At 37.7% G+C, this 22,231-nt stretch overlaps 1 protein-coding gene across 3 annotated transcripts in view; it reads right to left on the bottom strand.

The window, feature by feature from the left end:
• LOC145673400 (uncharacterized) overlaps positions 1-22,231 on the bottom strand; it is a 537,699-nt gene that overhangs the window by 122,354 nt on the left and 393,114 nt on the right. For all 3 annotated transcript variants that reach the window (XM_081743063.1, XM_081743061.1, XM_081743062.1), the window contains one exon: positions 17,795-18,046. In XM_081743063.1, coding sequence (XP_081599189.1) covers positions 17,795-18,046 — 252 coding nt within the window. The remainder of the gene's footprint in view (positions 1-17,794; positions 18,047-22,231) is intronic.

The following is a 22,231-nucleotide window of genomic DNA, read 5'->3' on the forward strand; positions in this document are numbered from 1 at the left end:
ATGAATCTGAGCACAAACTACACTTGCACCAAGACACTGCATTTTCGAGTTATCAGTTGGAATTATTTGTACTGTTCCGTATGACACAACGACGAAGTCAGAAATGTTGTGAAAAAGTTGGTGATTAGTTCAGATAATTTAAGGAATTAGGCTCGTTGCAGATCATCCTAATTTCTCATCCTTCCAGTGAAGTTTTTCCGCTATTGAAGCTTGTGAATGAACTACTCAAAACACTTCGACTGACTCACAACAGCATTGAGTAGCTTTCCGTGTCGTGTCAAATGTCTCTGTGCTAGATTTGTTAGCTTCAAGGCAGAATTTCACGTTCGTTCTTCGGTTAAACTTGTCGTCTATGAATTAACTGCAGACTTGGTAACATATGTTGTAAGAATAGTACCAGTTTTAGAAATCCCGATATAAATATAATAATGTATTTTAGCACACTGACATATAAAAGCCCTTCATCTATGTGACTGTGCTTGCAGTACTATGCCGCAATATGTTTCGAGTTACAGAACTAGTCTTGAAATTTTTGATACCGCTCATATCATTCGTTAACGCTGTACATAGTTTATGAAATTGCATAATTGGCGTTTACATAGAATAATGACGAAAACGTGTATATCCAGAATCCGGATTCATAAAGGGGTGTACACATATGATCAAAGCTGTAGAGATTAATTTTCTTTCTCATCAATCTCACAATCAACATAATATGAAAGAGTGGAATTTGTCACCATTCCACATTCCGATTTCAATTTAAAAGTATGGAAAGATCTGTTTATTCATTCCTTGCACAAATTTCTAAACATTAAATGATTATCATATGTTACCTGTAATGAGACATTTTTCTTTAAATGTTCTACGAAGAAAAAGATTTAAAAGTTTTTCACTTTATACAGGATGTTTCCGGACAAACTTAGGATACAAATACAATCTTTGTTTATTTGGATTAGTTGGAAAGTGAACAAGAAGACTTGCAGGATTGGCTGAAGACCTCAGGAAATAGAAGAATCCGAAACCATTACAAATTATAATTTAAAATAAAGTGGGTTTTATGCTTTGGTTAGTGTTTCTATTGCTAAAAGAATATTTAGCTCAGAAACGACTAATTATGTAGATAATTGGGTGCTTTTATGCAACAACTATTCAACCCACAACGAGTCAGTTTTGGGAAAATCGCATTATAGGTTTCTCTTTCCCCAAGATATTACTATATGTGGGTTGACTTTTATCTTCATAGATGGCATATCAATCGCAAACGCGTTACCAGGATTTTTTTAGTATGTTCGAAACCTCCACCAGGGCTAACTCATTTTCTAAAATTTTGTGTGTTGACTGGTTGTTGCATTACACCACCCAATTAGGATATCAATACAACAAACACCAACTGGAGTCAAAATAGTCTAAATTGTAAGAACATCATTGTGTGGACGAAAAATGCAAAAGAAATATGTGAGATATTGTCGCATCTAGCTCATGAGCAAGGCCCCTGCCAATGTTGGTTCTGCCAAAATGATCAAAACCATAAGTATATCATTTTGTTGACAATGATTTTTACACAAAAATAAGAGTAAAATATTGAGGTATCATGTATAAGAGCAGACTCCACCAACACTGAGTGACATAAAAACTTTTTGGTACTTTGGAATCATTTCATGCAACAAAAAAAGAAAAAAAGCGCGAGACGAACTGTGAGGCATTGTCATATCTAGTTTATGCTGCAGCACCCCTACAATCCCGATTGGCGTCAAAATATTCTTAATCATTAGTCCATTATTTGTGCACGTAAAATTCCTATTTTGCATAAAATGAATCATGGAGGTAGTGGTATATCTAGTTTAGGGGCCAACCCCACCATCACCGATTTGCAACCAAATAATCTCAATTGTAAGTGCATTACTTTGTATACGCCAAATTTTCGTTTGTTCTCAAAAGGAATCGTGAAATTTTAGCATATTTAGTTTAGGTGTCAGCCCGACTTAGGTGAATCAACGTCTCATAGTTAAAATGCTTAGTGCATCTTTTATCAAACGCTTGTCAACAAAATTAAGTGTGAGATGTGGCTGTATCTACTTTTGCTGTATCTAATATTTTAGGGGCCAGCCTCCACCCACACTCCACTTGGAGTGAGGGCCCGCGGTGACTCAGTGGTAGAGCGTTTACCACTGGTGCATGGTGTCCTTAGTTCAATCCCAGCTCGCGCCAAGTGAACTTCCTGTGGACAAACACCGCAGTCTTTCGTTTCCTCCCACATTCTTCATTCCGCCTTTTCATTCATTTCTCATCATCACCGTCTCCTTTAGTATAAAGATTTCATTTTTTTTCGCTTGGTATCAATGGTCAGTGCATCATTTGTACATCGTTCTGCGTGGAAAAATGTCGTTTGTGCAGCAAAGGAAGTGTAAGTTGCTTGTGGACCTACTTTGGTTGCCAGGTTTTCCATTAACGTTAATTGGCTACAAAATAGTCTCAATCATTAGAATAATGTTTTTGCATGCAAAATTATAGCTTGTGTACATAATGAATTGTGGCATATTGACACATTCAGTTTAAATTCAATTCTCATCACCAACACTGATAAGGCTAAAATGAAATCTTTCTGAAAATTCATTCTCGAACTCAAAATATTATTTGAACAGCTCTTTTTCGAAAAACATGTTGTATGTTTCGTTTTGAACGAGACTCATCTTACGGCCCACACCCAAGTACACTTGCCAAACTATACCATTCTTTGGCACGATAACCCAACACCAGCGAGGAAGGCTAGTAGTGGGATCACTATAGGAATTTCTCCATCTCTTCCTTTTCGTTGCACTACTACTCCAATTCATCCACTACCAGAATATCTACTTATTACTTTATATTTTAAATAACTTAATATCGCAGTTGCGACAATCTATATCCGTCTTGGCCATCCTCATCTGTATCAGTTTATTCAATATATTTCGGACAACTATCTCACTTATATCATTCTAGCTGATCTCAAGTTTCACAGTCGCACTCATCGTTACAACAAGTCTTTTACACATACCTTTTATCTCATACTTCCGGCCATTTTCATACGTTACCAAAGCCTATTCGACCTAGCAGTAATACAACGCTGGATGTTATCACTTCTCTCGATCTACAGACTCGTTGCAGGCTAGATACTCTGAATCCTCTCGGCAGTGGACATGTGAAAACACTTCTAACCATCACAACCCGACGTTCTGCTTCTCGCACTACGTCTACACTCCCTCACTCTTACAAACCGTCAGTCGGTTCCAGGTGCTGAACGTATATCTTACCGATAAATCCAAGAGGCTCCCTACGATTTTCTCCATTTACTTACAGTTATTTATACATTTATTTTACGCACAGCCTTCATTCCTACTCGTTGGAAATCATCGATCACTCTCATGTTTTCCAAACCAAACAAACCTACTGTTTTTACTTATCGGCCTATTCAGCTCGCTCTTGTGTTCAGCAAAATTCTGGAACGAATCCTTGTCACACGCCATCTTTCCGTTCGTAATCTTCTTTCTCTTCCTCAAGCAGGCTTTTGGCCTTCGTACAATGTCAATGATTAGATAATGTGCCTCACAACCCATATAACAATCAGTTCAACCCATCCAAACCTTCATGCCATCTTATTCTATTAAAACAAACTTTTGATAAGTTGTAGCATCTTGGTCGTGTATGGAAACTCTTCTCTTTCCGCCTTTATCTGTTTTACATCAGTTTTATCTTCCACTTTCTCTGTTGCCTCCTCAGTTATATATTTATCAACAACCATCTCTCGCGTCCTATATTTCTGCATTATGGCGTTAATCAAGGTTCCTCATTATCTCCATTCTTGTATCTCTTATATTTGGCTGAATTTCCTCCTTTCCCTGGGAATATCAGTTTATATCAATTTGCAGATGACACAGCCTTTCTCGCCATAGCTAGCACTATCCAAGAGATAAATCGAACTCTACAGATTGCTTGGGGAAATCCATATTAAGTGGTCCAATGTATGTTGCTCGACAATTTTTTTTTAAAAAAAAAATCTGATTTTTTGTATGATGTTACCTTAACGTGTCGTTAGTTCAAAATTAGCATGATTTTAATTTTATTGGCTTTTGGTTTCGGGTGGCAGCCATATTTGTTTTCGAAATGTGCCATTTTGAGGTGTTGTAAGGGGTTACAGAATCTGCAATATCTCAGCCCCTAATTACCCTACCAATGTGAAACCAAAACCAAAATGTTCAGTACGTTCTACACTTTAAGAGTGTATATTAGTTATTGTCATTCATAAATTATGAATGGGTAAAATTAAAATTTGAAAAAGTAGGTGATTAACGTTAAAAATCCCAACTTTGGCACCTATGTTTTTTTAAGAAGGGAAGGGGTCAGGAAGTCGAGCTTTACTGAATGAAGAGGACTGGTATGGTTCTTATCACTCACCAAGTTTCAACTCTTAGACGTGTCCCCTTATTTTTCTAGAAATTATCAAAAATTCAGAAACGTGGAAAAAGGCCATATTTCACAGGTATATATCTCTGGTGGGGGACATGATAAAAATATACAATTCCTCCCCATAACAAGACCACATGATATAATTCTATACCGAAAATTAGGAGTTTCAGATTAGACTATAAGTACCTTTATTATGAACACAAAGTTATACCTATAAATAAGCATAGGCAGAAGTATGGATAAACGAAATTACTGTATATGGATGAATAATGCATAGAGTGGTTAAGCACGACATACAAGAACAAGTGTTATCCTGTTAATAAGCAAACAGAACAAATGTACTGAAAACACAATTCAACAGAGTGCTTGTTCCAACATGCACAATCGTGTTCAGACATCATCAGATAGGAATTCACTATTGGTGCTTCACTCAGATGCTTACAGCGCAAGAAGACGGTTGTATTTCTGCAGCTCTGTGTATCAATACTGCATCAAATTTGTGAAGAAATTAAATGTGATGTAGGCAAATGTATTGGTGAAGAATGTCATAAATGTGTGTATGGGCCGGTAGCAAGATGCATTACGTTCCTTAATGACTTCAGTGAAGAGAAGAGGAATCTTCTGCTAATGCGAACAAGCAGTGGCATTGCAAACATATGCAACTACCATTAAGTGAAGTTTTTTTCGAAAGTACCATCATCGTTTTGGTAATTCGTGTTGCGACCCTCTAAGAATTCATAAAAGAAAGCTATAACCAAAGGACTTTCAGAAATTTTGAGTGCATATTTACTAAAGGACAAGAATTATGCAGTAGATCTGATTCCTGGAAAATCATTATGTGCTATATGCTACACAAAAATCTTTGTTGTACAAGAAAAAGCAAATTCGAAAACAATAATGTTGAATCAGGAAATGAACCTGATTTTGTCCTTCTATCAGACAATATTGAAGTTTTGAATGCAACGTGTTCAAAATTAGGCGTGTCACCTGTTTCGAAAATAACAAACAACAGTTAAGTGTTGAACAGAGACCAAAAGCAATGCGCAAAAAGTTAGAACAATTGAGCACAGGATTTAAAAGAAGTCATGAAGTTTTTATTGGCAGTTCAGTTGCTGATGAATCACCGACAGAAAATATGCATTCAGTGTCGCTGGTCGAAGAATTCAGTGTCGCTGAAGTGCTCTTCGAAAAATTGAAACAGAAATGCACTGTTGCTGAGAAAGAAGAACAAGTGAAAATAATAAGCTTACTACCCGAATCTTGGTCACGAAAAATGGTGTGTGCTGAATTTAATATTTCAGAACGTTTAGTTAAACTTTCTGGGAACTTACGAAAACTCAAGGAATACTGCCTGATGTATGTAAAAGAAGTAGTAGTAAAACTATTGATGAAAGTACTGTGAAGAAAGTTGTTGATTTTTATACAAGTGGAGAAAATATTAGGATCCTTCCTGGCAAAAAAAAAAAAAAAAAAAAAAAAAAAGACTATGTACCTCTTCGAATTAATGGCGTTGAAGTTCACAAGCAGAAGCAGTTACTACTTGGTACCTTGAACGAGTTGTACTTACACTTTAAGGATACAGGTCCAGATTGTAAAATTAAACGATCAAAAGTCTGTGAACTGAGACCCAAGTGGTGTGCATTGGCTGGTACATCAGGAACACATTCTGTATGTGTATGCGTACATCATCAGAATGTGAAGTTAACAACAGATCTGCTGAGATGAGCACCATAGTTAAACCAAGAGAAGACTTTCTTGAGGACCTTGCAGCAAAACTCAGAAATCTCAAGTCACACCATGTGTCCAAAGTACAATCTAGTTTTCTTGCAGACAAAAAAGGATGTCTTTCACACTTTGAATGCATTGTTTTAGCTGATTTTTCAGAGAATTTCTCATTCGTTATTCAAGACGAGATTCAAAGTTTTCATTGGGTGAACAAACAGGCAACGCTTCACCCATTTGTTTACTATTATAAACCAAGTGATGGAGGTGATTTAAAATCTAGAAGTCTTTGTATTATCAGTGATTATTTAGAACATACCACCACAGCAGTCCACACTTTCCAAAGTCATCTGATTGCAGATGTTAAGTCACATGTTTCGTCCGTGACACATATCATATACTTCACGGATGGGGCTGTAAGTCACTATAAGAAGAGGAAAAATTTCATCAATTTGTGTAATCACAAAGATGATTTTGGTCTTGAAGCGGAGTGGCACTTCTTTGCTTCCTGTCATGAAAAAAAATGCTTGTGATGGGATAGAAGGGACAACAATGCGAATAGTAACCAAAAGGAGTTTACAGATGATACGTAATGATCAAATTTTATCCCCACAGTACATGTATGATTGTTGTGTAAAAAAACATTTCTGATATAAAGTACATTTATGTCAGGAGTGAGGAAGTAGTCAATCGTGAAGCTGAACTGCGAGGGAGATTTGCTACTTGTTTGTCTGGTCCTAAAACACGTTCAGACCATAAATTTGTACCTCTCAGTAACTCCAAAGTTAGATGCTTTCGCATTTCAGTTTCTACTGACTTTCAGGAAGTAAATGTGAGAAAAGCGTCCTTGGACTGCCTCCAAAGAGGTGACCCAGTTCATGTATTTATGAAGAAAAATGGTACATTGGAATTGTTGAAGATGTGAGTATCGAACTTGATGACATGAAAGTGCATTTTTACGAACCCCCAGGACCACGAACTTCATTCAAAATTTCAAGAGACGACAAGACGTGGGTATCTTTCAAGAACATTTTACGAAAGCTTACTCCCAATGAGCTTACAACAGCAACGGGTCGGTATCATACTATTACTCCGCAATTGTGTGATCAAATATCCAAACTTTTTGTGGAACAAACTGTTTAAGTGGTACGTAAGAGCCGGTATTGTTCTTGTATGTTGTGCTTAACCACTCTATGCATTATTCATCCATTGCCAACCGATTTATGATGGATATACAGTAAACTCTCGTTTATCCGTACTTCTCCCTATGCTTATTTATAAGCATAACTTTGTGTTCATAATAAAGGTACTTATAGTCTAATCTGAAACTCCTAATTTTCGGTATAGAATTATATCATGTAGTCCTGTTATGGGGAGGAATTGTATATTTTTATCAGGCCCCCATCAGAGATATATACCTGTGAAATATGGCCTTTTTCCACTTTTCTGAATTTTTGATAATTTCTAGAAAAATAAGGGGACACGTCTAAGGATTGAAACTTGGTGAGCGATAAGAACCATACCAGTCCTCTTCATTCAATAAAGCTCGACTTCCTGACCCCTTCCCTTCTTAAAAAAACATAGGTGCCAAAGTTGGGATTTTTAACGTCAATCACCTACTTTTTCAAATTTTAATTTTACCCATTCATAATTTATGAATGACAATAACTAATATACACTCTTAAAGTGTAGAACTTATTGAACATTTTGGTTTTGGTTTCACATCGATAGGATAATTAGGGGCTGAGACATTTCAGATTCTTACACAACACAAAATGGCACATCTTTGAAGACAAATATGGCTGCCACTCTAAACTAAAAGTCAATAAAATTCAAATAATGCTTATTTTGAACTAACGACATGATAAGTTACCTGTACATAAAAAATCTGATTTTTTAAAAATTGTCGAGCAACGAATTATTCCTTTTCTGGATCACTTCACATGGATTTACCCTATAGACATATTTCTCTCATAGTACAAACACTGGCAATTGACCCTAAATGCTGCAAGAGCACAAACCACAATCTTTCTTCCTCCAAACAAATGCTCTCGCTTGTATGGCAACCCTGCTAACTTCCATGTTCATGTCGACAATGTTCCTCTTCAGCCTCAAAACACAGTCACTTATTTAGGGATAGTCTTTGACAGCCATCTTAAATGGATTATCCATTTCAAGTCATTTTGCGCCAAAGCCTACAATCGTCTCAACGTTTTACGCCGCATCACTGGTACAACCTGGGGGTTGAACGCACATACTCTCCTAACCACCTACAAAGTTTTTTCTTTGCCAAATTCTCATCTCCGGCTTTACAGCCAGGATTGTCACGGCTCCCTCGTTTTATACAAGACTTCAAATTCTTGAACGGCACGCCCTCTGCCTAGCTTTCCGTATCCACCTTCCCAGAAACATCCACGAGCTCTATGTCTGCAACCCATTCTTCCACATCCTTTATCATCTTGAAACCATACGCCTCCCCTACATTTCGAGTGGATTTGAAACACACCATCCTCGAATACTTCTAGACACGATGCATCACTTTGCATTACATCCGTCCGATGTCCTTCTCGGTCCTACTCCACTTTTGCTCCACTTTAACCCCTCTACCACTTTTCCTTACAACCTGACAGTGCCGACCATCTTTACATCATAGACTACATCACTGACACATCACCTAGCATTATTCCATCTTATGCATATTAGTCCCTTTGTGTAACTGAGCTTCTCCTGTCTCCATCAGACCCAGAGTTGGCCCCAGATCAGAAGATGACACACTAACAAAACTAGGTATGGGCACGAGCGTGTTCCAGCGAGTTTTCTTTGAAGCTAGACTCTACTCGAAACAGAAATCTTTAATATCGACTCGAGAACTAGACTCGAAAAATTTCCTCCAACTCGACTCTAATTTAGGTCGAGTTTCGAGTCGAGTCGAGCCAAAACGAGAAAATCGAGCCAAATTTTGTGTGTAGTTCTAAGTACTCTCTTCAAGTATCCTGTATGTATAATTATTATAATAATAACAAGGTATACTTCTACTACAAATTATTATTATTACTATTGTAACAACACCATGCATAAACATGAAAGATGGACGGTTTTTACCTGAATACTAAAAACTAGTTGACAGCCGATCTCGATAGTCATAAAGTCTAAGAGGCAAGGACATGGTTCACAAGGTTTCGATTTTATATTCCGGAGGAGAGTGATGGTGGGCATGGGTACATATGTTTATAGGATCCACCAAATTAATTGCTTTAGGACATAAAGTACATCCCCATGGGAAGTGAAGTTCTTGGCATCTCTTCACCCAGAAGCTGGTAGACCTCGGATCAGCTTAATTTCCTGCGTAATGATTGAAAACAGTATAGTATGATACAATGAAAACTCTAACGCGATTTCTGTTTCTAACTATCATATTCACTCTCCCTTATCTTAATAGCTTAGCTGGCAGAATACACTTAAAATAAAACAATTTTTTGTTGTTTAAAGAGACCTAAAGCCAGGTGGCTTGTTGTTAGGCGCTCTCCTCCCTACTTCTACAATACGCACTGATTGTGACTTCACCGAGAAGTATTCGAAAGATTGATAGCTCTAGATCATGACAAATCTATTACACGAGATATATTTGCGTAAGACAATTGGAATTTACCTTTTAATTTCAGAACTACAATTTGCGATGCTTTTAATCTTCACTTAATTTATAACTTCAAAGTATCTTCGGCTCAGTGGTAGAGCGTTCACCTCTGGTGCTTGGGGTCCCGGGTTCGATCCCAGCCCCCGCCAAGTGAACTTTGTGGTGGACAAACACCGTGTGCGTGGGTTTTCTCGGGGTTCTCCCGTTTCCTCCCACTTTCTTCATTCCACCATTTCATTCATCACTCATTATCACCGTCTCCTTTAGCCTAACCGGCATAACCGTGGGACGTAAAACTCAAAGATTTCATTTCATTTCATTTTTTCAAAGTATCTTCCTCGAAAAACTGGGGGTACGAAGAGTCACTGAGAGCAACCACTATTTAGGAGCAAAATTTGGAAAACTTAAAGACACTTCTATTGCCTTACGCTATATTATTACCAGAAAAATATCACAGGCACGTCCTTTGTACAAATCAGCTACGCGGGCCGCAGTGGCTCAGTGGTAGAGCGTTCAACTCTGGTGCATGGGGTCCTTGGTTCGATACCAGCTCGCACCAAGTGAACTTGATGGACAAACATTGAGTGTGTCGGCTTCCTCGGGGTTTTCCCGTTTCATACCACTTTCTTCATTCTACCATTTCCTAACGTAAAACTTAAATATTCAATTTCATTTCATTTGAAATCGGTTAGGTCGCTACATAGACAGCTTTGAGTATTTTCTTTCCGCATCTTTGTATTGACTATTTGTGGTCCAATCCTCCCTCTATCTAGACGTTTGGAGGTTTTACCGCTTCAAACGTACAGGATACAAGAAAACAAAGAGCATTTTGTCCGGTTTACCGATGGTAGATTCACAAAATACGAAGCACATGAGCATAGACATTGTTCCAAACAGCATGTTGTAAATCATAACCAGTCGGTCTCCAAAAAAATGGTTTCCCCCTTCCAATCTATTATATAAAAGAGAACGCACAAATCCTTTGTTCCCTCATCACGCTAATACGGCTGAACCAATTTCTTTTATTTTTGGGGGGTTATTAGGATTTGGACCCTAGATGGTTTTTATCATATCACTTTAATTTTTAATTACCAGTGTCTTGAGATAATTGACCATTCAAGTGTCCATAACGTACAAATCCTTTGTTAGTTCATCATAGGTAAAAATAAACGTATTTATATGCAACCCGCATGACCGTGTCACTCGGCGGGTTAACATAAATGACAGGCGATATAATGTTAACATTTACTGCAATCTACTATGGTTTTTATCATATTACTTGAAAGCGAAAACTTCCGGGATGACCGCAGCGAAGCGGGGCGGGTTAACATAAATGACAGGCGATATAATGTTAAGATTTACTGCAATCTTCTATGGTTTTTATCATATCACTTGAAAGCGAAAAAGTAAAAATTATCTAAGTAACAAAGTTTATTGCGTTCCGGGGTGACCGCAGCGAAGCGGGGTGAACGCTGCTAGTCGAATATAAATCTGCTCGTCAAAAGACTCAGCGACACAGATAAAGTATATAGCCTCGGTTTGAAGAAACAGGTTGCCAAATCTGCATATTTATCTGTAGATCTAGAGATTTTTCGTCGCAATACGGAAAATCAGTTTTTTTTTAGAAAGTATGTTCTACAGATTTTCTGTAGTGTAGAAGAATATAGTCAAATATATTTTGCAGCACATATTTTTTTTCGTGAGGGCAATGAACTATATAGGGTCTATATTTTACTCCTTGAAGGTGCCTTGCTAAAGACAAAATGCGAGGACGAGCAATTGTCAAAAGAATGTTTCGCTGTCTTCCCCTTCCGTTTCCCCTACTCAGTTTTGGATCTCTTTTATCCCACAAGAGGTCTGTCATAAATAGAAAATAATGACAATAGAAAAAACGAACTTGACCTTTGTTTCACGTAGATGTCAACTGTTGAACCTGCCGCTATTATAACATTATCACGTTACTGCACGAAGCATTATTGTTAGCAGATGAGTGACAAACAGTTAAACCTAAGATCTACCGAGTCTCTCCTATAGGTTTCTCTATTGTTATTACATTGACTTAATTTTTTGGTGAATGCATTTGTTACCCATATATACGTTAGTATCTATAATTGGGTATTGTATTTAGGTCTAAAGTGAAAATTAATTGTCACTTTAAGGAACTTTTAACTAGGACGAGTGGTTTTCTTGCTACCTTTTCCCTGCCAAGTGCGATCCCGGCTCTATTCTCGACAAGTTTGCATGCCTCAACAACGAGTAGAAGCAAATTCATTATTCTTTTCCGGTTGAATTTCTGTATGCGCAAAAAGCTCTCGAAGTTAAAGAGACGATTTAGAGTACCAGGGTCATACCTAAAGGAGGATCAAAGGACTCAAGACCCCACCCACCTGAACCAACGAAAACTACTAATCACTGCTTCTGTCTACTAATTATTCAAGATTGCTTACAAGAAAATTATCGAGTTGGAAATTTACACCTAACTGTAGAAGAACGTACTGTAGTTTCGTAATAGTCTTATTTATAGAAGAGAGAAATTCTTGAAACGACGGCCCAGATACAAGAAGATCCATTGAGTCACATACACAGTCTCTTCAATAAAAGGGAAATCTGATTCCTAGCGAATAAACAAACTCGATCCATTTGATCATGTTGAATCTATTGTTGTCTCATTACCGAGATGAGACGAGACACGAGCAATGTCCCCTCTCGTGAGCAATATTAAAAGTAATCCACATTACTGCGTACATTTATCATGGCTTTCACTCTCCAGTCTAATCAGGTCATGATTTCAAAACGAGTTAAAACGAGCTGTACAACCGAGTCATTTATCAAATTCGACTCGACTCGAAACTCGACCTCAAAACAAGTTTTGGCTTTTGAGTTTTTGCGAGTTTTGGCTCGACTCGTGCCCCTTCCTAAACAAAACCCTTTGTTTTGACGTCTGGTGCACCTCATTTCCACTCGTTCCATCCACCTTAAAATATGATTATGGATAACGGCCATAATGTCCACCCCTTTCCATATTTTATGATTTACTGCTATGTTGATTAGTACATGTTCTCCTAATGTATTTATGATTACGCACAATATAATGTTGAAATAAAGTTTAATAAATGTAACAGTACCCATCCACACTTTCCTAATCCCCAACATTCCTTCAGTCAATTTCTCGATATAAATGGCGGTACCGTTTGGGCGTTAACTGGTCATCCGCGACTAGCAAAAGAAAAAGACACATTTAATAGCTTCATCCTAAAGCCATTTTTTTAAAGTTTTTCCTCCAGGGTCATATTTATACTTTGAGCAGTTCTAGCGTTTTGAAACCTTATCTACTAAGAAAATTCACCTCATGCGAGAATTACGACAGTAGCATTTCTCATTCGCTACCAAGCTACAGGTAAGTCGTGTTAAACATACGTCTTTGTCTGTTTGTGTATCAAATTGCATAACAAGACCTTCGGAATCGCTTGGATAAAACACGCCATCTGTATAATTTTTCTTTATATATGTGGCCATGAATGTGTTAATACAAATGGTTACATGGAGGTTTTTTATGGATAATTATTTTTAATGTAGAACTACACACTATTATTTTATCTGAACCCATAAAAGAAAAGAATTTTGCCCTAAGATTATTGCAGGACATTTTAGGTAAGTCGTAGATATTGCGTTATCTCCCCCACAGAGGGCGTAGCCAATAGTAACACTGAGGACTATGATACAAAATATGAAAACTTAAAGAAACTTGTCATCAATTAATATTTTAACATTAATTAACACACTCACTAACTTAAACGGGAATAGAAAATAGACCCATGGCCCTAGAGGTAAGCACAGTAACCACTTCGCTACGGCTGCGTAGTATAATGTTGACTTCAGATTAAACTGATAGAATTGCAATAACTTTTGTATCGAGCTGCGTGAACTTTGCCCCTCCATTTGGGACAATAACGATTTAGTGCCTGTGCATGAAATTACACAATTAGTGATTCATTCAGTTCCGAACATATAAGCATAAAACTGGTAGAAGCCAAGTTCAGTCTTCCCCCGTGTACTGCACGTAAAGAACTAACGTTAAAAATAATGTCATTCGTTAGTGCATTGTTTATGCTCGTTTGTGCAGGAAAAAGTGTTATTCTACTTTAATAGTTGGAGATATAAGCCGAATACTAAAAGCGTAGTAGAAAATTCTGGAAAATAGCAACAGTATTTCTTTTCAGATGGAACCTTTACATTCTTCACTCATTCCAGATACTAGGAATATGAATAGAACTATTAGTTACTGCATCGTTTGTGCTAGTTTCTGCGTGCTATTATTAGTCATCATTTGTGCTTTATTAGTTACAAAAATATATGGAAAATAATGGTGGCGGGTACTGTGAACTCGTTTGCCAGCATTTTTGCTTACATCTAAGACACTAATGAAGCAAAATAACGAGATTTCGTGCACATATACTACATTCAGTTCGTACATGAATTGACACGTAGTACAACAGATAAGTACTGTGAAGTAAAACGTATTGTTAGAATGAGTTGAAAGCCAGAAACTTAAAGAGAAGGTAAGCTGAAGGTAAATGGAGTAAAATAATTTTGTAAAATGTATTTGAAGATTTCTGGCCGCAGGTTGGTAAGATCCCTAGTAGCATAGACAACTTGCTAACCCCTCGCTGTAAGTTTGAATTGCAAGTCGTCCAAGCTTGCATCCAGTTGTTTGGAAAACGTGCGAGCATGCAGCAAGCTGAATTTCAGTACCAAATTTACATGGGGAAACCTTGTATTCAGTGTTCCATTCAAGCTTGACGCAAGCGTTTTACAAGTCAAGTCAAGACAAAACCAATGAACAGCCAGTGATACTATAACGCTCTCCGAAGGGTCTAAAACATAGCTTGCAAGTACAACAAAAGGCAGATTGTATGAAAGCATGCGTTTCAAGTGCAAATGTATAAAGGCAAAAGCCAAGCACGCGCCAAATGGCCAAAAGCTTTGTTGCTACTTGGGTTTGTTTAATCGATCCCTGAGGATGAGCATTCTCACTGGGATTTATCATTCACATCCCTAGCTGAAATATGTATGGGACTTTAAACATAGGTTCTAATTGCTCTAACAATGACATCTACCTATTGTTTTTTCGAACGAAGTTTTAATGAACGAAGACTTGATATGGTGAAGCATGAGTCTTGAAAACAACATTCGTCGGTTGTGCCAGAATGTTTTGTAGAAAACATAAAGAAACAAAAGACAAGCCTTATCCTGTCCAAACCATAAGATTGAAACAGAGGGTAGTTAGTGTCTGATGTTTCTCAGATATTTCTTTTCTGTGCTCAAATGATATAGTAACGATTAAGAGAATTTTAGCGCCAATCGGTGGATGGAAGTGGATTGCACTTAAACTATGTACAAGGCAACATTTCACTCTCCTTTTGTGCACAAATGAAAATTACGTGTGAACAAAAGAGATTAAGACACGTACAAACGTTTGAGACATTAGTCGGAATTGAGAAAGGGGAGGAAGATGTTGACACCAATACCTCACATTGGTGCATAGGCGAAAATTTTGGGCGCACAAATATGCACTAACGATTGAGACCGTGTCGGCGTCTATATGCTGAGATGGGAGGGAGGCTGGTGTCTAAATTAGATACACAGTTGGAAGGCTGTCTAAACGGACTTTAAAAATTGCTATAAAAATGATTATGAAAAGAAATAGTAAATTCCACAAGCCAGATGATACTATTCTCATGACTATCCTTGCTAAATATTTATACACAAATATATTTTGAATTTGTATCTATAGTTTTCCTCTACGACAAGCTAGCCAAGAGCTTTATGCAAAGGAAGAAGATAAATTGAGTTTATCTTACATTGTCACTGCTTATTTTCTAATATATATTTATCTAAACAAACAACTGAGCTGATCTCATAGATCCCCTAGCTCTCGTGCTGCTTCTTTTTCATTAAAAATGTTTTTAATATATAAAATGATTATGCGGATGTAAATAGCTTTAAGGAAACTAGTTAACCATTCGCTTACGAAATCGAAATGTCCCGCTTAAAGTTGGTTTAAAGGGACAAGTTTTGCCGATAGATGGCACTACAATCTTCGTATCTCTCCCATGTAGTTTTTTACCATTCATGAAAATTCACAATTTCTATTACAAATTTCAACCTACAGACTTCAAAGGTTTACAGAAGGAACTTCATAATCTATCGAAGGTAATAATCCGTGCCGATTTTTTTATTTAGAAGTTTCTTCATTGGTGAAATAGCTTGATAGTTGAAATAGATATATTCAAACCTATAACAATGGAACTGTTCTAAGAATGAAGAAAATTCTAAATAAAAAATCGGCATATATAGTTTCCTTTAATGGGTTATGAAATTCCTTCTCTAAAAGTTTGAAGTCTATAGGTTGAAATTTGTAGGAGAAATCGTATATTTTCGTGAAAGATAAAAAAATACATGGGAGAGATATGAAGACTGTAGTGACATCTATCGACAAAACTTGTCCCTTTACACTAACCTTAAAGGGAAGAATATCAGATTCGTTCACGTGCTGAGATGGCTGCACAACGGTTTACTTAATGCACTGTAACTTCACTATCCATTCCTATTTTGTAAAGAAACAAATAATAAATGTTAACATACGCTGTGGAGAAGCGTCTGGAGCTAACGTTTGATCGCAGTTTCAATTTTCGAACCTGTCAGGTGATTAGTGAAATAATGAATTTTAGATATGTTATATACATTTGTTTACATATACATCAATATTCTTTGCTTTACCATGTCGCACTTAAAAGGAAAAGTTTAAAACGTTTTAAAAATACACTACTAAAGATTTCCAAATGATCTTTGATATTCTTAGGACGTAACATTATATTTTAAAAATACTGCTATCAAATATTCAAGACAATTGTATAGTGGTATATTGTATACACTAAGAAGTTTTTCTTTTTACAAAGTGTGATTAAAAATACAGCGAGTAATTTTATTAGAAACAAAGAAATAAGTTTATATGGAATTTGGTTTAATCTTCTTTAAAGTACTGTAACTGGTTAGCAATTCATTTATCTAAACGTTAAATCAATGACTGTAAGCATTTCTGGAAGGCTTCTTTTGGATGGGCATTCAGCTGCTGTCGTGGGCTCTCAGTGTGAGGTAATAGTGTCAAAACGTTTTCCTTTAAGCACGATTATAATTTCTAGAAAGAGCTAAAAGTCTCATGGTGCTATATCTGGAGAGCGCAGACAATGTAGACAAACAGGAATATTTTTCCGTCAAAAACTCGCGGATAAAAAGCATGGTGTGGCATGGCACCTTTTCATGGTGAAGAAAGAAGCCATTTGTCCACTTAGTCGTCGGTCCAATTGCTTTTCGCGGACCCATACGGGATATTTACTTCTTCGCAAAGCTTTCCAATAGCCATTTGCCTGTTTGAACATATCATTTGTACCACTTTGTGCAAGTTTCCATCTTTTTTTTGACGTCAAAGGACGTCTCGATCAATTTCAACCTACTCCTTGTCGATTTTGAATAGCTCATACCACTGGTAAACTATCTTCAATGCCACTGTTTCATTGCCATACACTGAGCTTGACATTTTGTGCGCTTCTTTGGCACTTTTCTGAAGCTTAGAACAAAACTTAAATGTTGGCGCGCGACACTTAACACGTTCTAACTCGTCTGAGTCTGAAAGCTAATTAATATGTCACAACTCGTTCAGACTCAACAGTGACTGTACCAAAGGTTTAGGCTACCGTGTTTACTAATCGAAATGGATACAACATCGGTAGATGGCACTGTTCAACTACATTCACCATACTTTTAGATGACACCTTGTATATAGACGAAACACCAATTATAAAACAAATAACATTTTCAAAATCGAAATATCTTACAATTTTCCTATAAGTCTAAAATCGGTTAAACTTCTTTACTTTATATACAATTGAACAGTTCAGGACACCATTTATATTTTTTTGGTTAATTCAATCCTACCTTCGAGCTATTAGCCGCTTGTCTGTAACTATATTTCCATGTTGATCTTCGTAAGGTTGAAGAAACGACACAATTATTTTCACTAAAAAGCAAACGTCTATTAGAATCCGAATGAGCTCTGTTGTTCTAAAGTCATCCTCCAATAACACGTAACTACTGGTGGATTCTATTGCAGTAAAGAAAGGAAGTATAACGTTCACGATCATGTCCAAGTAGAAAGTACTGTTTGCCCAACATGACTTCAAGGTGTTCCTGGAAAATTATAAAACTGAAAGTTACCATTATATAAACTTTTACTTAAAAAACGAAAATGCAATTTAGATAATCTAAAGATACATAATCGTAATGAGACAAAAAAAAATCAACTTGCCGTTTACTAAACAGTAGTTAAAATATCTATGGTAGTTGACAACTATTAAAGCAATGTTTAATAAATTAAAATTAATATGAAGTATTCATAAGCAGGTGATAGTCGTAACAGATAACATATAAACATGACGTATTGTTTAGATGCTCATTTTCTAAGAAATATCAAATGGAGTTATTAATTTGATTGCTTTATTTCGTTCAGTAAATTGAATTGTGTTATGTAGTCCTCTACCAATGTGACATTAGAACTACAATCTCACCGTGATATTAATGCGCGGATGTACAGTCTGAAAGCTCGAACACTCAGTTTGGATAGGAGAAACAGTGTCGTGGTAGTTCGTATCAAAGAAAAGTGAGTCGCTCATATGTCATCCCGAAAATACATATTACAGCAACGTGCAAGGTTTTGCAAGAGATTTCCTTTACACTATAGTTACAAAGTCATGCTACCAAAAAATTCTTAAATATGCTATGATTTAAAGATATGCAAATACATAAGCCTTGACACAGTGAATACGGAATGGGTCAATGGGATCGAAAGACGTAGGAACCGTCAGGTCCATGGTTCTTCATGTTCGGAAATACGCATGCTGCTATGTATGCTGCTGCTATGTTCATATTTCACGGTATATTTCATAAACCCTCGTTCGGTCTAGTGACAGCCCTCCCCGCTGGTCTAGTGGCTAGCACGTCCGCCCTTGGTGTACGGGATTCCAGGTTCGATTCCCGGTGGGAGAGCCTTTGGAATGTTAACTGTCCTGGATATGTATGCAGAGATGGGCACTCTCACTCATTTTTGCCCTCAAGAGGGTCGCCCTCACCCTCACTTACCCTCATTTCGATAGATGAGGGTGAGAGTGTCTGAGGGTGAGAGTGAAAGAGTCTATTGAGGGTGAAGGTGGCTGAGGGTAAGAGTGAGGGGGTCAACTGAGGGTGAGGATGTCTGAGGGTGAGGGATTCGATTGTGGGTGAGGGTGTCTGCGGGTGAGTATGAGGGAATCAACTGAGGGTGAGGGTGGCTGAGGGTGAGGGTGAAGGTGTCGATTGAGGGTGAAGGTGGCTGAGGGTGAGGGTGGAAGTGTGGATTGAGGGTGAGGGTGGCTGAGGGTGAGGGTGAAGAAGTCGACTGAGGGTGAGGGTGGCTGAGGGCAAATATGAGGGAATCAACTGAGGGTGAGGGTGGCTGAGGGTGAGGGTGAGGGGTTCGACTGAGGGTGAGGGTGTCTGAGGGTGAGGGCGAGGGAGTCGATTGAGGGTGAGGGTGTCTGAGGGTCAGGGTGAGGGAGTCAACTGAGGGTGAGGGTGGCTGAGGGCAAATATGAGGGAATCAACTGAGGGTGAGGGTGGCTGAGGGTGAGGGTAAGGTAGTCAACTGAGGGTGGGTGTAGCTGAGGGTGAGGGTGAAGAAGCCAACTGAGGGTGAGGAAGTCGATTGAGGGTGAGGGTGAATGATGATAAGGGTGAGGGAATTGATTGAGGGTGAGGGTCAGTGGGGGTTAGCAAAAATGCCCATCACCAATCCAATCTCTTGGTCCTTTCTCCACGTTGAGTGAGTCAGGTGAAAAAAAGCAATGCTGTACACGAGTTGAGTTTAAGAAAGTTGCTTTTACAGTCTGCATTTCCGCTATCTCGAAATCCATAAACACAGTTACATGGTCTGGGTATTCACCAAATTCACTGCACTGATGCACCACCGCACGAAACAGTTCTCCGTATGAATTTTGTGTCTTGCTCTGCATTAGGGCATACACCTAGTAAAGGAAGTCTCACCTCAAATAACATATAGAGCCTGCGTAATTTTTTAAAGAAGCCATTGAAAAGTTTCCGTCTACCTTCCATGTTTCACTTCTCAATAATTCCATAAGGCTATATTGAAAGGAAACTGTTAGAAATATTTAAATTTCCTTCCTTTATATAAATTTGTTTTCTTCACATATATATCCAATAACAATTCGCCAATGTTTAATCAGAGTTGAAATATAACATTCTTCTTTCAACAGTTTCTAAAAAACATCACTCTTTTCACATGACTCAGTTAACGTGGAGGAAGGTCCAAGAGTTTGGGCTCGGGGAACAGGACAAGAATGATGCAAATTTTCGTCTAGTTTGCGAAAAAAATGAACGGATTGGCATATCTTCTCATATTTGCAATTTTCTGTTCTCAAATTTTGATATAGGCGAAACTTAATATTCGTAAATAGTGATATATAGACCCATTGGTTCCCCACGTTGCCTTTGCTATTAACATTTGTTGAAGGTATTACTATTTTCTTGTATTTGCTCATTGTACTTGTATTATGTTCTTAAAGACACTGGTGATGAAATTATCGTGACAAAATTTTTGGTGACGAAATTACCTATATGGTAATATTTTGGTAACAAAATTACCAGTGACGAAATTACCATGACGAACTTTCTGGTGACGAAGTTTCCGGTGACAAAATTACCGCCGCCCGTTGACATAAGCTCACTGGCAAAAAGCTCACCGGACATAAGCTCATCGGTAGTCTTATATTACAGGGGCGGACAAAAGCTCACCGATAGCAAATATAAGCTCATTTCAGGGACTTTCAATGAACTTCACCGAATATTGACATTTAGGCGTTGGCTATTTCCTAAGCGGAAAATGGAGCTACTATCTTATATTACTTATCAGGTGTAAAAAAAAAAAAAGGACGTTGGGGAGTTGCGTTGTATTAAACGTGGACAGACCTGGAGGAACTTGTAACAAAATACCCTGGATATTAAAATCTAGACATTGACTACATTTACAAATAGGCCTAAGAATTCAGTAGAAAGTAGAGCTACTAATGTTGTATAGCAGTTATCATATTTCAGAATAAAATAGGGATGTTGCAAGTTTAATGTGTTAAGCATGGCCGACAGTAGGCGTAATTTTTGCCCTGGAAATTTTGGAACCAAATTTTTCTTATAGGTCCGACAATCCAATCAATTTCACTGCATTAAAATATTTTCATAATTAGGCATGCATACTTACATAATAGAATTTGGTTACTTAACGGGATTCGTGATTCTGGTTTGTGACTTTTTGTAACGAATTCATCATACTCAGATATATTTAGGCCTTGCTTCTTAGTGCTGTCGTGCTTCTTACAAGGGAACCTTCCGAAAATGATAGTTGCAGTGAAAGATGTGACCTATGCTAATTGAAACAGCTGTAACAGAGATGAGCATTCCCAAAAAATTAGCTGCCCATAGCAATAGGTTCAAGAAATATAAGGGGTGGAAGTTGGGGGAAACAGCAAGGTTGGACAAGGGGGGAGTGCAAATTCCGCAAAAGGGGGGGCACGGCAAATTACAATGCTGACAAGTGATGTATTGAAAGAGACTTGCCACAATAGGGAACAAATGAAGGCCACCAGTGGGGTTAACAGTGTTGCCAACTGCAATGAAAATTACATGTTTTGCAAAGAGCACTATATGAAGTGAGTGCAATATTCAGTGTCAACCTGTCATGTAGAACATAAGATATGACGTGTGTAATTAGTGGTATAATCTAACAAAAGAAAATAGAAAGAACAGAAGCACGAAAAATACGGAAAAGACGGAGTTAGCCATAATGCACCACATTTGATCACGAGCTGTGCATATTAGAATAAACAAAACAAGAAAGCACCAACTATGCAGGAAACCGACGTACCTAGAGTAAAAAGAAAATCGACTTACAAAGTTGGCAACACTAACCATGAAAATAAAGACAAGTCTAATATAGTTAGGCCACTCGCTTCACAAGAAGAAAATTCCGGCAACAGGCATTAGCCTTCGCATCATTTGTACATGCTCGTCAACATTGTATCTATTGTTCGATGAGACAGTGGTCCAAACAGAAGATACATTTGCAGTGAGCACAGCGGAATACTGCCAATCCGTCACATATGGTACAATGATCGCTGTGAATGTCTCGAAACAGTATTCTAGAAGTGTCGGAACCTTTGGTGGTCTTTCTATCACATATCCACACCTGTAGAAAGCAAACATAATCAAAGGCTTGAATAAATATGCCGTAAACTGGTAATGGCTTAAGGCTTGAAGTTTCAGAAAATTCTC

Source organism: Thermobia domestica, chromosome 16 (assembly GCF_964235325.1).
Source record: "Thermobia domestica chromosome 16, izTheDome1.hap1.1, whole genome shotgun sequence".
NCBI lineage: Eukaryota > Metazoa > Arthropoda > Insecta > Zygentoma > Lepismatidae > Thermobia > Thermobia domestica.